At 40.5% G+C, this 16,641-nt stretch overlaps 1 protein-coding gene across 3 annotated transcripts in view; it reads right to left on the minus strand.

Annotated features, from left to right (window-relative positions):
* The window catches only part of FMO2 (flavin containing dimethylaniline monoxygenase 2), a 42,612-nt gene extending 27,049 nt beyond the window's left edge, over window positions 1-15,563 (minus strand). Inside the window, exons 1-3 of one of the 3 annotated variants that reach the window (XM_025285957.3) lie at window positions 15,412-15,534; window positions 14,325-14,401; window positions 14,048-14,185 (exon numbers count right to left, since the gene is read on the minus strand). In XM_025285957.3, the coding sequence (XP_025141742.2) occupies window positions 14,048-14,179 (132 nt within the window). In that variant the 5' untranslated portion in view covers window positions 14,180-14,185; window positions 14,325-14,401; window positions 15,412-15,534. Of the gene's footprint in view, window positions 1-14,047; window positions 14,186-14,324; window positions 14,402-14,910; window positions 15,049-15,411 lie in introns of those variants that run through there. The other 2 variants (XM_006075418.4, XM_006075419.4) reach the window with 2 other exon arrangements.
* Between the last annotated feature and the right edge of the window lie 1,078 nt (window positions 15,564-16,641).

Here is a 16,641-nt window from a genome sequence, read left to right on the forward strand (position 1 = left end):
ACTTTGACTTTCTCACTTTTAAGTTGGAATTAATAAAGACTATTGTGAGTATAGAATGAGATAATTCATATGCAAGTAATTATATAAATGATAGCATTAGCTTTGCAAATACTGAAAAAGCTAGTGCACATTAAACCTTTAGTAGAGGTGCAGCATTCAAACCTAGTGAAGCACAAGCTATAGTGGGAAAGTGTAAAATGAATTGACCGTAAATTTTTTGAGGGGAGTGATTTTTATCTGATTCATTCAGACTTTCATTTTTATTATTTTCCTACTACCTGTATCCCTTTGGGCAGGTTATTTATCCTAAACTCTTCATATGTTAAGTGAGGATAATCATAACACCTATGCCCTAGGAGTATTGTCAAGAAAAATGACATGGTGCACAGCAAATGTTTCCTGTTGCTGGAAAAAAGTGCTAAAATATATGTTAATTACCCACCTTTCTCATGTTCCAAAATGGCCACTAGGAAGTGCTAGAGAATCTTTCGGAAGAATTCAGCACCATCTGAGTTGGGCATGGGGCAGGAATTTTAAAATTTTGTTTTAACTTGTCACCACTAAATGTATTAAGTGATCTTAGAAGAATTGTGTGTAAATATAGAAGTTAAAGAGTAACGTATTTTAACATTGATTCTGATTGGTAGAGTTGTAGAGAGGCAAGTATTGCTGGAAGTGGGTGTGGAGGCTCCCAGCAGCATTTTCAGCAGCTCCTTCCTTGGCACTACTGTCTCCTGGAAATCCAGACCCTCATGTGGTCCCATTGGAGGCCTGTGAAATTTTGCTTATTGTATGTTTCACTCTTCAGTGAAGACTTTGTCTTCTTTGGGTAGAGAAATTGTTTATATTTATCTCTTGGATATAGTTTTAAAGGAGGTTTGAAATGTGATATTGTTGCAAGTGCCAGGGAGCTATATACTTAACCATTTTATATCTAATAAGGCTTGAACTATAAAGCTGAGTGTTGAAGAATCGATGCTTTTGAACTGTGGTGTTGGAGAAGACTCTTGAGAGTCCCTTGGACAGCAAGGAGATCCAGCCAGTCCATCCTAAAGGAAATCGGTCCTGAATATTCATTGGAAGGACTGATGCTGAAGCTGAAACTCCAATACTTTGGCCACCTGATGCGAAGAACTGACTCATTGAAAAGACCCTAATGCTGGGAAAGATTGAAGGTGGAGGAGAAGGGGACAACAGAAGATGAGATGGTTGGATGGCATCACTGACTCAATGGACATGAGTTTGAGTAAACTCTGGGAGTTGATGATGGACAGGGAAGCTTGGTATACTGCAGTCCGTGGGGTTGCAAAGAGTTGGATGCAACTGAGTGACTGAACTGAACTGAATTAATTCAAATTTTAACCTAACTCTTCTATCCCACAGGATGATATCTCTAATTCTGAAATTTTAGACATCAGGAATGTGATAGCAGGAGAAATATTTTGGGGCAGAAAGAATCTTCCTGGAATTAATCAAATCATATATATATATATATTAATTGAAGCATAATTGGCATACAAAATTGTATTCATTTCAGATGTAGGACATAATGGTTGACATTTGTATGCATTGTGAAATGATCACCACAGTAAGTCCTATTTCTCATTTATCGTGATAAAAAGTTATGAAGTTTATTGTGCAGAAGCTTTTTAGTTCGATGGAGTCCCATTTGTTCATTTTTGCTTTTGTTGCAATTGTTTTCAAGTCAGATACAAAAAATCATTACCAAGACTGATGTCAAGAAGCTTACTGCTTCCATTTTCTTCTAGGAGTTTTATGGTTTCTGATCTTGTGTTCAAGTCTTTGAAACAGTTTTGGGTGTTGTGTAAGATAGAGATCGATTTTCAGTTTTTCACAGTGGCTGTTCAGTTTTCTCCACACCATTTATTGGAAAGACTATTCTTGCCCCATTGTGTATTCTTGCCTCCTTTGTTGTAAATTAATTGACCCTATATATGTGGCTTTATTTCTGGACTCTCTGTTCATTTACATTGACTTATGTGCTATTTTTTTTTATGACAGTACCATACTGTTTCTTGACTACTAACGCTTTGTAATAGTTTGAAATCAGAAAGCATGATGCCTCCAGCTTTGCTATTCTTTCTCAAGACTGCTTTCACTATTTAGGATCTTTTTATCAGTTCAGTTCAGTTCACTCAGTCGTGTCTGACTCTTTGCAACCCCATGGACTGCAGCACACCAGGCTTCCTTGTCCATCACCAACTCCTGGAGCTTATACAAACTCATGTCCATCGAGTCGGTGATGCCATCCAACCATCTCATCTTCTGTTGTCCCCTTCTCATCCTGCCTTCAATCTTTCCCAGTATCAGGGTCTTTTCAAATGAGTCAGTTCTTTGCATCACATGGCCAAAGTATTGGAGTATCAGCTTTAGCATCTGTCCTTCCAATGGATATTCAGGACTGATTTCCTTTAGGATGGACTGGTTGGATCTCCTTGCAGTCCAAGGGACTCTCAAGAGTCTTCTCCAACACCACAGTTCAAAAGCATCAATTCTTCAGCACTCAACTTTCTTTAGAGTCCAGCTCTCACATCCATATATGACTATTGGAAAAACCAAAGCTTTGACTAGACAGATCTTTGTTGACAAAGTAATGTTTCTGCTTTTTAATATGCTGTCTAGGTTGGTCATAACTTTTCTTCCAAGGATAAAGTGTCTTTTAATTTCATGGCTGCAGTCACCATCTGCAGTGATTTTGGAGCCCGAAAAAGTAAAGTCTGTCACTGTTTCCATTGTTTCTCTATTTGCCATGACATGATGGGACCAGATGCCATGATTAGTTTTCTGAATGTTGAGTTTTAAGCCAACTTTTTCACTCTCCTCTTTCACTTTCATCAAGAGGCTCTTTAGTTCTTCTTCGCTTTCTGCCATAAGGGTGGTATCATCTGCATATCTGAGGTTATTGATATTTCTCCCGGCAATCTTGATTCCAGTTCGTGCTTCATCTAGCCCAGCATTTCTCATGAAGTACTCTGCATATAAGTTAAATAAGCAGGATGACAATATACAGCCTTGACGTACTCCTTTCCTGATTTTGGACCACTCTGTTGTTCCATGTCCAGTTCTAACTGTTGCTTCCTGACCTGCATATAGGTTTCTTAGGAGGTGGGTAAGGTGGTCTGTATTCCTGTCTCTTGAAGAATTTTCCACAGTTTGTTGTGATCCACACAGTCAAAGGCTTTGGCATAATCAATAAAGCAGAAGTGGATGTTTTCCTGGAACTCTCTTGCTTTTTCAATGATCCAACAGTTGTTGGCAATTTGATCTCTGGCTCCTCTGGCTTTTCTAAATCCAACTTGAATATTTGGAAGTCCATGCTTCACATAATGTTGAAGCCTGGGTTGGAGAATTTTGAGCACTCCTTTGCTAGCCTAATGAACCCGGTGACCGAGTCCGCTCTTCTTGGTCTGTCCAAGGGCCCCTCGCTTGTCTTTCCCCCTGCCCGTTGGGGAGGGTGAGGAAGGCAGGGGTTGGGTACAGCCTCTGGCCCTGTCCTTCGGTCTCCTGTCCCCCGCCTCGGGGCGTCAGTGGGCTGTTGTTCTTCTGACACAGCAGATGCTCTCGCTTCGCCTTCTCCACGTGTGCCCCGCGAGTGGGCCCTCCCCGCGGTGGGGAGGGCTGTGCCACTGCTGCGCTGTCCACGCCACGTGGGTGTGTGAGCGTGCCTCGTTTGACCCTCGGTGGTGCCCCCGGAGCGCTCCAGGTCATCCCTCTGGTGCCTGAGGCCGAGCGGTGGTGTTGTTTCCCTTAACCCGGTGTCCCCCTTGGGTCCCTGCAGCAGTGGTGTGTGTGTCCCGTGAGTGGCTCTCTTTAGGGCGGTGGGTAGAGACGGTAGGAGAGATGTGCCTGTTCCCCTCGTCGTGGAGGCTGACGGATGAGGCCTTGCAGGGGGCGGGACGCAGGCTCTGCTCCGTCCCTGACCGCTCACACGCTCCTGTGTGGTCGTCCGCTTACCTGTGCCGCAGACCCCTCCCGCCCAGCTGAGGACTGGCAGCTCCTGGAGCGCCTCCATGGGCCCGAAGGAGAGACGATCTGGGTGAGGGACGGCGCGCCCTCGATGAGAAAGCCTTCTCTAGCGATCCGAGAGGGACAGCCGCTGCCCCTCCCGAGTGCGCAGTGGCCACCGTGGCGACTGCCAGAGCACGTGGGCAGAACTCCCTCCCCACCCACCCCTCCTCTCTGTTGGGGGTGGGTGCGCCGGCCCCGCGGTGGGGCCGTGTACCGCTCGTTGAGTTTTTTTTTTTTTGGAAACTTCCCTGGTGGCTCAGATGGTAAAACGTCTGCCTACAATGCGGGAGACCCGGGTCAGGAAGATCCACTGCAGAAGGAAATGGCAACCCACTCTAGTACTCTTGCCTGGAAAATCCCATGGATGGAGGAGTCTCCTAGGCTCCAGTCCATGGGGTCGCTGAGGGTCGGACACGACTGAGCGACTTCACTTTCACTTTCTTGCTAGCATGTGAGATGAGTGCAATTGTGCGGTAGTTTGAGCATTCTTTGGCATTGCCTTTCTTTGGGATTGGAATGAAAACTGACCTTTTCCAGTCCTGTGGCCACTGCTGAGCTTTCCATATTTGCTGGCATATTGAGTGAAGCACTTTCACAGCATCATCTTTTAGGATTTGAAATAGCTCAACTGGAATTCCATCACCTCCACTAGCTTTATTTGTAGTGATGCTTAGTGATCACACCATCATGGTTATCTGGGCTATGAAGATCTTTTTTGTATAGTTCTGTGTATTCTTGCCACCTCTTCTTAATATCTTCTGCTTCTATTAGGTCCATACCATTTCTGTCCTTTATTGTGCCCATCTTTGCATGAAATGTTCCCTTGGTATCTCTAATTTTCTTGAAGAGATCTCTAGTCTTTCCCATTCTATTGTTTTCTTCTATTTCTTTGCATTGATTGCTGAGGAAGGCTTTCTTATATCTCCTTGCTGTTCTTTGGAACTCTGCATTCAAATGGGTATATCTTTCCTTTTCTCCTTTGCCTTTTGCTTCTCTTCTTTTCTCTGCTATTTGTAAAGCCTCCTTGGGCAACCATTTTGCCACTCTGCATTTCTTTTTCACTGCCTCCTGTACAATGTCATGAACTTCCATCCATAATTCTTCAGGCTGTCTGTCTATCAGATCTAATCCCTTGAATCTATTGGTCACTTCCACTGTATAATCATAAGGGATTTGATTTAGGTCATACCTGAATGGAGAAGGAAATGGCAACCCACTCCACTGTTCTTGCCTGGAGAATCCCAGGGATGGGGAGCCTGGTGGGCTGCCATCTATGGGGTCTCACAGAATCAGACACGACTGAAGCGACTTAGCAGTAGCAGCAGCATACCTGAATGGTCTAGTGGTTTTCCCTACTTTTTTCAATTTAACTCTGAATTTGGTAATAAGGAGTTCATGATCTGAGCCACAGTCAGCTCCCAGTCTTGTTTTTGCTGACTCTATAGAGCTTCTCCATCTTTGGCTGATCTTTTCTGGATTCTATGCAAATTTTAGGATCTTTGTTATATAAAATGATCTTTTATGGTTCTAAAAATTTTAGGATTGCTTGTTATATTTCTGTGAAAATGCCATTGGAATTTTGATAGAGATTGCATCAAATCCTTAGATTGCTTTGGGTAATATGGACATTTTCACAATATTAATTCTTCCAATTGGTTGGCATGGAATATCTTTCCATTTATTTGTGTCTTCTTCAACTTCTTTCATTAATATCTTATAATTTTCAATGCACAGATATTTCACTTTCGTAGTTAAGTGTACTTAATTTATTCTTTTTGACACAATTATTAATAGGGTTATTTTCATAATTTCTTTTTCTGATAGTTCATTCTTAGTGTATAAAAAACTACAGACTTCTATACATTAATTTTATACCTGCAACTGAATTTGTTCTAAATTTTTTTGGTGGCGTCTTTAGAGGGTGTGTATATATATGTATATCTATATATATACACACACACATATACATATATGTATATATATATACACACATACATACACATACATCTATTTATATATACATATACATATATATTGGAGAAGGCAATGGCACCCCACTCCAGTACTCTTGCCTGGAAAATCCCATGGATGAAGGAGCCTGGTAGGCTGCAGTCCATGGGGTCACTAAGAGTCGGACGTGACTGAGCAACTTCACTTTCACTTTTCACTTTCATGCATTGGAGAAGGAAATGGCAACCCACTCCAGTTTTCTTGCCTGAAGAATCCCAGGGACAGGGGAGCCTGTTGGGCTTCCGTCTATGGGGTCGCACAAAGTCGGACACGACTGAAGCGACTTAGCAGCAGCAGCAACAGCATACATATGTATATATAGTCTATATTCTATATATAAGAATCATATCCACAACAGTTACAATTTACGTCTTCTTTCCAGTTTGCATGCCTTTTATTTCTTTTTTCTAACTAGCTACTCTGGCTAGGACTTCCAATCAATACTATGTTGAATGAAATTAGGAAGAGTGGGCATCTTTGTTTTGATCTTAAAAGATTTCAGTTTTTCATCATTGAATATGAAGTTAGCCAAAGGCTAGTCATACCACCTTTATTATGTTGGGGTATATTTCATCTATACTCATTGAGAATTTTTTTTTTTCTGTAAATGGATGTTAAATTTTGTCAAAAGTTTTTTGTATCTATTGAAAAGATCATATGATTTTTGTTCTTCATTTTGTTAAGGTGGTATATCACACTGACTGATTTGAGTATGTTGAACTATCTTTGCATTCCTAGAATAAATCCTGCTTAACCATGGTATATAATCTTTTTAATATATTATTGAATTCAGTTTGCTAATATTTTGCTGAGGATTTTTGCATCCATGCTCATTAGGAATATAGGTCTATAATTTTCTTTTTTGTGGTATTCTTGTCTTGTTTTGGTGTCAGAGTAATTCTGATCTCATAAAATAAGATTGGAAGTGTTCCCTCCTGTTCAGATTTTTGGAGAAGTTAGGTATTAAATAGGGAAGGATATGTACTAAATATTTTTTGAATGCTTGGTAGATTTCACCAGTGAAACCATCTGGTCCTGGACTTTTGTTAAGTTTTTTTGTTTGTTTTAATCACTGATTCAATCTCCTTACTAGTAACAGCCTGTTTAGATTTTCTGTTTCTTCATGATTTAGTCTTAGAAGATTGTATGTTTCTAGGAATTTGTCCATATTTTCTAGATTGTCCAATTTGTTGACATATAATTATTCATAGTAGTAGTTTATGATCATTTGTACTTCTTTGGTATTAGTTTTAACTCTTATTTTTTTCTAATTTTACTCATTTGAATCTTCTTTTTTACTTACTGTAAAGTTTTATCAATTTTGTTTATTTTTCAAAGAATCAACTCTTTTATTGATATTTTCAATTGCTTTTTCAGTCTCTATTTTATTTTTTATTAAACTTTTTATTTTGTATTGGAGTATAGCCAGTTAATAATGTTGTGATAGTTTCAGGTGGATGGCAAAGGGACTCAGTCATACTCAGCCAAGTTCATATTACCCCCCACATTTTATGTTTTAATGTCACATTTTATATCTTTTCTGTGTATCCTTTAGATAATCATTGTAGTTATAGTTTTTTAACCACTTTTGTTTAAAATATTTTTGAAATTGAGGTATATTTGATGTAAAATATTATATGTTTTAGGTATATAACAGAGTGGTTCAGAATTTTTAAAGATTATACTCCATTTATAGTTACAAGATATTCACTACAGCTTATTTATGGAGAAGGAAATGGCAACCCAGTCCAGTATTCTTTCCTAGAAAATCCCATGGATAGAGGAGTCTCACAGGTTGGAGTCCATGGGGTTGCAGAAGAGCTGGACACGACTTAGCAACTAAATAACAATAGTTTATTTTATACCTAACAGTCTGTACCTCCTAATCTCCTACTCCTTTTCCCCTTCCCATCCTCCTCCTCCCTACTGGTAACCACTGGTTTGTTCTCTATAGCGGTGAGTCTGTTTCTGTTTTGTTATATTCAACAGTTTGCTTTATTTTTTAGATTCTACATATAAGTGAAATCATATAGTATTTGTTTTTCTCTGTCTGACATTTCACTTAGCAAAATACTCTCCAAGTCCATTCATATTGTTGCAAATGGCAAAATTTTATTATTTTTTATGGCTAAATAGTATTTCATTATGTATGTATATATTATATATATATATATATACATAGTATACATAGTATACACACACACATCACATCTTCTTTATCCATTCATCTGTTGGTGCATACTTATGTTGCTTCCATATCCTGCCAATTGTACACAATGCTGCTGTGAACATTGGGGTGCATGTATCTTTTTGAATTAGTGTTTTTGTTTTTTTCAGACAAATAATCAGAAATGGCATTGCTGGGTCATATGGTTAAGTTCTAGTTTAGTTTTTTGAGAAACTGTACTGTTTTCCACTGTGGCTGCATGCACCAATTTACGTTTCCACTACCAGTGTATGGAAGTTCCCTTTTCTCCACATCTTTGCCAACATTTGTTATGTGTGTGTGTGTGTGTGTGTGTGTGTGTGTGTGTGTGTGTGTTTAACTGATAGCCATTCTGACAGACATCTGTTTCCTTCCTGAGGTTAGGGTTGTTTTCAGCCATTACTTCTTCAAATAAGTTTTCTGTGCCCTTCTCTCTTTCTTCTCCTGAGACATCTACAATCCAAATGTTACTCCATTTGATGCTGCCCTCTAGGTCCCTTAAGCTGTCTTCACTTTTTAAATTCTTTTTGCTGCTCTGTTTTGGTGAATTCCACTACCCTGTCTTCCAGATCATCGATTCTTTCTTTGCTTCATCTAGTCTGCTGTTGAACCTCTTCAGTGTATTCTTCAGTTTAGCTATTATATTCTTCAGCTCTAAGACTTCTTGCCGGGAGCCGGCATATTGCATATTGAGTGCATATTGCATATTGAGTGCAGCACTTTCCACAGCATCATCTTTCAGGATCTGGAATAGCTCAACTGGAATTCTATCACTGCTGGGAGCCAGCGTGAGGAGCTCCACCCATGACAAAGGTCATGAGGAAGGAGGCTCGGCATACGCAAAGGCGGGATCGAGCCTCAGGAGTCCCCCTGGAAATTCTCGAGCATCTACCTCCCAAACCAGAGTCTGCCTACTTTCTGCTTTTTGCTTTCACCTACACCTCTGACTTTACGGGGGGCTGTCCCCCACTACCTCTCTCTGAAAAAAGAGTTGGCTTACAGCTCCAGTTAACAATTCCTGGGTGTGACAGTGTTTCAACCTACAAACTCCTTTGGAAATCCTCTAGCCTGCCTGAATAGGTTTTTCCGGCCACATGTGATTGCTCAGAGCCTCCCAACTGTGAGAGGCATGAGATGTTCTAAACTGTCTAAACACAGATTCCTTTGAGCAGTTACAAGATTGATTAGAAATTGTATTGGTGAAGGGATTTTCACTTGTTGGGCCAATGTTTGCTGCTAAGTTTCCATATCCCTTACCTGCTGTGTCCCTGGCAGTGTATTGATTAATAAAATTGGTGTAAGTAGTAGCTTTAATGTTTGTAACCTGGGACCCTTGAGTTAATTCTTTTTCTTGTTATAGCCCACCACACCTTTGCTCTGTAGGAATGCAACTTTAATGCTTTTGGAGGGTGGCTCCTGACCAATCACCTTTAGAGAAAAATAAGCCTTCTGAAGAAAGGGTCTTAAAATGTTAACAGGCCTCCGGGCCAGAAGATGATGCAAATCACCTAAGATTTTGCATATGATAAGTTTGCAGGAAGAAAGCCTGGCTTGCTGCATGACTCTACCCCTTCCCCCATTATCCTCTATGCATAACTTAAGGTATAAAAACTACTTTGGAAAATAAAGTGCGGGCCTTGTTCACCAAAACTTGGTCTCCCCATGTCACTCTCTCTCCCAAATTCTAGCTGAGTCTCCATCTGGAGCGCGGAACCCGCCATGCTTGCTAATTATGCCTGGGCTTCTAAGATCCGACCGGGGAGGCCTCAGTGTCTCCTCTCCTTCGGGAGAATGGAAGGACACCTGCGGCCTACGTAAGTGGTGCAAACTTCTTGTCTTGAAGTTTTATTGGTCTCCCGCGTAAACCAAGCTACTCAGCCTCTTTTCTCCACTGAATTTTCCTACTGAGCTATCCTCATTCTATTACTCTTTGTATCCTTAATTAACGTGTAATTAAGCAGTTGTTTCCTGACCCTCGCCTATGCCGTCTCTCCTTCGAATACCCTGGATCAGCTGGGGCTGGACCCCGGCAACTTCTGTTTGGTACTTTTCTATCTTTTTGCTGTACTGAAATGTTTGATACATTTTCTATCTTTTTGCTGAACTTCTTGCTGTGTTTATTCATTCTTTTAAGTGTTTTATGACCATGACTTTTAGGGCTTTACAGATAAATTATATATCTTGTTTCATTAAGTTTAAAACATTTTTATTGGCATATAGTTGACTTACAATGTTGTGTTAGTTTCAGGTGTACAGCAAAGTGATCCAGTTATACATATATCTACTTTTATTTTTTTTTAGATTCTTTTCCCATATAGGCCTCATTATGTTTTTTTTTTTTTTTTCCTGGGGTTTTATTGTTCTTTCGTTTGGAACATTTCTGTCTCTGAGTTTGTTTCTATGTACCAGATAGAACAGCTATCTCACCCAGTATTGAAGGAGTGGCCTTGTGTAAGAGAAGAAACTTAGCATTTTACCTTGCCCTACCTTTTGGCTGTCTCTCAAGTCTTCTGAGTATCTAAGCAGTCAAAGTTTTTAATAGGTCCTAGTTGTTGAGGTGCTAAGAACTCTCTGTCTTATTTTTTTGTCAGACTGTGGAACCCAGAACATAATCCACCCTGTGCTGGTCTTCAGAGCCAAGCATGCCAGGGGCATCCACTGTGTGGTCTGCACCTACCCACCAGCTTTGGTGGAGCCCTGGGAGTGGCTTGGGGGTCAGGGTACTTGATTAGCAGGCTTTAGTAGGACCAAAGGGCAGGGTGCAGTGAGCAGCAAGCAGTGCTAGTAATGGAGGGGAGAATGCAAAAATGGTTCTGGCTAGTGCCTCTGTCTCCAGTGACAGTCCCAACAAGTTCCTGCACCTCTGGCAGATGCTCTAAGACTAGTAAATGAAACTCCTTCACATATGGTCTAGGCACTTCCCACACTGCTGCCTTTGTACTGGATTCCAGGGCAAATGAGTCTGTGCATGAGCTCTTTAAGAGCAGAATCCCCATTCCCTACAAGCCTAATATTCTCTTAGATGAAAGCCCTGTTGCTTTTCAAAGTCAGACATTTTGGAGGCTTGTCTCTCCAGAGCAGGTCCCAAGGGTTGGGGAGCCTGATGTGGGGCACAAACCCTTCACTTTTCAGGAAGAAGTGCTCTGTTCATGAGATCCCTCCCACATGTGGGTTGCTCTGCCAAGGATGGGGTTTGGGGAAAGATAATGCCTTTGCTTCTCCTACCTGTCTCAATGCAGCCCCTTTATTCTTTGTTGTGGCAGGCTTTTCAGCTCATTTTCAGGTCCTTCCCAGAGACAGTTGCTCCATATGTAGCTGTGGATTTGTTGTGTACATGGGAGGAAGTGAGTTCAGGATGTTCCTACACTGCCTTCTTGTACCACCCATCAAGTCATATTTTTGATAGACCTCTCAAAAAAACTCTTACTCTTCTGTGTCCAAGTTAATGATAATTAAATAAGAGACATTTGGCTCTTTGATAGTAAATCCCAAATTGGGTAATAAAACAAAGCAATGACAAATTTATCATTAAACATGGACTTATTGAAATTTCATGTTTCTTTCTTAGGTGAAAAAAAAATCTACCTGGGGAAAATATCTGAAATGGAATCTATATGTGAACCCAGAGTAGGCAAAATAACACATCCTTGGGTAAGACAGAAATTTCCATTTAATCACATCACCCTCTCAGGTAAAGCTATAATGATTCTAATGATTAGTTGTTAGTAAGAAATGAATGTGATTCAAGCTGTTTTCCAGTTTCTTCTCAGCAAAGTTACCTGTTTTGTATAAGGATCAACATCTTCATCATTAGCTCTGAGTGTGCTTGAATAGCTGAAAACACAGATTTTTTTTGTTTGGTATTTGAGCAATGTTTGCTGAATTTGTCTAATCATAGGATTCATTTGGGACTTATGTTAAAAATATATATATATATATATATTCCCTGCCTCAAAAGATTTTGATTCAGTAAGTCTGGGCTGGTGTCCAAGAATCCATATCTTTAAGAAACCTCTTGGCACAAGACTCGTTTTGAACTGGGAAAGCACACACGTTAGATGTTCTTGCCATCTCCTTGATGAGTCAGCTTGTAGTGACAGCCCTTTGGATGGTCTCTGCTGGTGTGAGAGTCTGCTTTCATGCACTCAAAATCTTTCACTTGTGTCTGGAGTGTTCCCACCAGTTTTAATATCTCATTTGAATGTACTTGATACATAATCTGAAAATCACTGCTCTTGAGTTCTGAGATAAAAGTTTGTTTAACCTTTCTGAGCAGGAATGCAAATTATGGTTATAAGTAGGGGCTCCTGCTTCGGAGAAGGCAATGGCACGCCACTCCAGTACTCTGGCCTGGAAAATCCCATGGATGGAGAGCCTGGTAGGCTGAAGTCCATGGGGTCGCTGAGGGTCGGACACGACTGAGCGGCTTCACTTTCACTTTTCACTTTCATGCATTGGAGAAGGAAATGGCAACCCACTCCAGTGTTCTTGCCTGGAAAATCCCAGGGACAGGGGAGCCTGGTAGGTTGCCGTCTATGGGGTTGCATAGAGTCGGACACGACTGAAGTGACTTAACAGCAGCAGCAGGGGCTCCTGCTTAGGTGTCATGGAGACTAAGGTTTGAATGTTGGTTCCTACAGCTGAGTGACCAGTCATTTAACCTCCATCAGCTTCTGTTTGCTTGTCTATAAAATATGAATATAGGTATCATAGCTAATGTTTGCCGTATTTGAAGTTCTTTGCATAAATTATCTTCCTTTATTTTTAAAACAGTACTATGAGATAATCATACTTTTCTGTTGTTCCTCATTATATAGCTGAGAAAACTAAGACACAGGAATGTAAATAACTTGCCCAAGGTCTCACACCTAGGAGGTGGCCAGCTAATTATTTACTTAAAAGATTATGGGAAGAAATAGTTATAAATCTTTATAGCTATCTATCTTTGTATCTTTCTTTAATTTTTTTTTCACCTGAGTAATTTATTTATTTATTATACATGTTTCAATACCATTCTCCCAAATCATCCCACCCTCTCCCTCTCCCACAGGGTCCAAAAGACTGTTCTATACATCAGTGTCTCTTTTGCTGTCTCGTATACAGGAGGGACAACTAGTATTACCAGTATTTGAGTTTGGCTAATGGAATAAATTTAATGAGTAAAATATAGTTAAAAAGTATAGTATAGTATAAAACTATATACTTTTATAAGCATACTTTTATATGTATATACTCTTATACATATAAAGTATAAAAACATATACTTTTATACGTATAAAAAGTATAGTATACTTAAAGGATAGGGAAGCCTGGTGTGCTGCAGTCCATGGGGTTGCAGACTTGGACATGACTGAGCGACTGAACAATAACAATAGATACTTCAAGAGTGCCCATAGTTACACTAGAATGTTATCAGAAAGCCAAGCAAACGTTGTTTATTTTATTGTCAGAAAAAAGTCAGCAGTAATAAGAGCTCCCTCTCTGAAAAAGCAAGTTCTCAATGGTTAGACTATAAGTCGTGTCTCGAACAGAATGCCTCTCACTTCTATTTTGTAAAATGTTCTCTAATATCATTATATTGCTTTGAGAATAACAAAAATGTGGGCTGCAAGACAATCGTTGCATCCAGAGGAAAAGATTCTTTCACATGCCGTGTTGGCTACCTGGGCACCAGCCTATTTCTTTAGTTCCTGCTTGAAGTAAATCTGATCAAAACTGCTAAGGAAAAGCCAAGGTGGCTCAGTAGTATGAATCACCCTACAATAGCAGAACAACCTGTTCAAGAAACAAGATCTCACTTACTTTGAATCTCCACAGTCCTCCAATATCTTCAGTCTTCTCAAAGCAAGTGGGTTCGAGTCCCTCATCCACACAGCACTTGAGAGAGGCCAGGCCGCTGACCCCAGCTCCAATCACTGCCACCTTCTTTGCCATGGTATCCTGTCAAGGAGTTGATCAATTAATGCTGCTTCACTGAGGCAACAGGTAAAACCATCCTTATTGTGTGGACAGTAACTGGCTTTAAATGCTGTAGCAGTGGTCATTTAATAAGCAGCACTATTTGAATAAAATGCCTCACCAGTCAAATCCCAGTTTCCTCTTCCCCTTGAAAGAAGCCAAGTTGTGTCACGTCTTGGTTTAACGTTTAAAAGCAACCTGTTTAACAAAGCCAACCGATTCAAAAACATAGTACCAGGGATATGAGCCAGTCTTCAGTTAAGTTCCTTTTTTTGAAATTTTATTTTGAAACAATTTTATTCAGTGTGTCTTTTTTCTTTTTGCATGAGAGACTACCACTTCCCCCTTAATAAAGACATGCTGCTGCTGCTGCTGCTAAGTCGCTTCAGTCGTGTCCGACTCTGTGCGACCCCATAGATGGCAGCCCACCAGGCTCCCCCGTCCTTGGGATTCTCCAGGCAAGAACACTGGAGTGGGTTGCCATTTCCTTCTCCAGGGGATTTTCCCAACCCAGGGATCGAACCCAGGTCTCCCGCATTGCAGGCAGATTCTTAACCACAACTGAGGTATCAGGGAAGCCCAAGACATAGTGGTATTGCACACTTTAAATAGAGTGCAGTATAATATAAACCTAACATTGGGAAAGAAAAGAATTTGTGTGACACGTTATTTGGAGGGTCTGGAAATGAACCTGCAGTCTTTCTCACCTGTGCCTGTACTGTCAGACAGTGAACACAGTTTTCTAGAGGCTGAGAATAAGCTAGACTTCAGTACTTCAGTGCGGAGGAGTCCCAACATTCAGAGTCCCCAAAGCGAGCAGAAGGCTTGCCTTGTGCAAGGATGACTAGACCCGTCATCTTCCAAGTACTGTCTTTACTGCCCTAGAGTAAAGGGTTCTCCTTCTTTTCCAGAATGTGCCACAGCGTTGGCCGACGAGTCCTTAAGGGTTCGTCAAGCCATAACCAAGAGGGAAGGAAAGGTGCTGGGCGAGATTACGCAGCACGGGCGGGAGCGCGGGAACCGGAGCCCTCTGATAAACGCTCCCCTCCTGGCCCTGTTCCAGAGAATGTGAGCGAGAACCGGCTTCCAGCTCAAACAGGAGACGTAACTCCCGCGCGGCTACGCTGGGCCCGCTCCCTGCTTCCCCTTCAGTTAAATTCTTCAGAGTACCGAACTTTTGAGTCTCTTTCCCCAGCTATCATCCTTACCTCTGTTTTTGTCTTTGAGTGCGCTGACAGTAGTTTCCTGTGTAGATTGTACGCTGGGAGGTAATCAGAAGCGTTTTACGAGTCAGAGGAACCTGTGGGGAATGGGAGGAGCTTGCAGTCCTCCGCCTCCTCCTCTGGCATTCTGCCAGCTGAAACTCCAAAGTCTTTGTCAGGAGTCCTGAAATGAAGCAAGAGGCTTATATCCTGGGGTCCAGGATAAAGGTTACAGTAACAACATCGTACAGGTACCCATGTATCATACAGAGTTTAAAAATCCTCTTTATTGATATAATGGATATAACCAATGCTCATCAACAAGTTAGCAAATATGCTGATAAAAAGAAGTCCAAATTATTCCTTTATCCACCATAACATTTTTGTTTATCTTTCATATCAATATATGCAGATAATACATAAACAAAAATGGAATCGCACTCTACATATAATTTCCAACTTGATTTTTCACTCTACAATATAGCAATACCTTTATATCTATAGCAGCATTTTTTTTTTATAAAACACTGAACATGTGTATTTATTTTTTTTAAATAATAACTCCAAAATACACTTTAACAACAACCATTAATTGGATAATGTAATATAGAAGCACATAAAATGTTTAAAAATGGCACAGGTTTAGCAAAGTGGATGAATAGAAAAGGAAATACCAAAACTTAATATGACAATACTAAAAAAAATTCAGTAGATTTCCATAGGTCATACATATACATTAGAGGACATAATGCAAAAAAAATCATATTTATTCAAAACATTCCAAAATAATATTAGTCATAATAAGAACAGTGCAAAAGAACTAAATTTGAAGTGAAAAGCAAAGGAGAAAAGGAAAGATATAAGCATCTGAATGCAGAGTTCCAAAGAATAGCAAGAAGAGATAGGAAAGACTTCCTCAGCGATCAATGCAAAGAAATAGAGGAAAACAACAGAATGGGAAAGGCTAGAGATCTCTTCAAGAAAATTAGAGATACCAAGGGAACATTTCATGCAAAGATGGGCTCGATAAAGGACAGAAATGGTATGGACCTAACAGAAGCAGAAGATATTAAGAAGAGGTGGCAAGAATACACAGAAGAACTGTACAAAAAAGATCTTCATGACCCAGATAAGCACGATGGTGTGATCACTCACCTAGAACCAGACATCCTGGAATGTGAGTCAAGTGCACCGTAGGAAGCATCACTATGAACAAAGCTAGTGGAGGTGATGGAA

Source organism: Bubalus bubalis, chromosome 5, assembly GCF_019923935.1.
Source record: "Bubalus bubalis isolate 160015118507 breed Murrah chromosome 5, NDDB_SH_1, whole genome shotgun sequence".
In the NCBI taxonomy this organism is placed as follows: domain Eukaryota; kingdom Metazoa; phylum Chordata; class Mammalia; order Artiodactyla; family Bovidae; genus Bubalus; species Bubalus bubalis.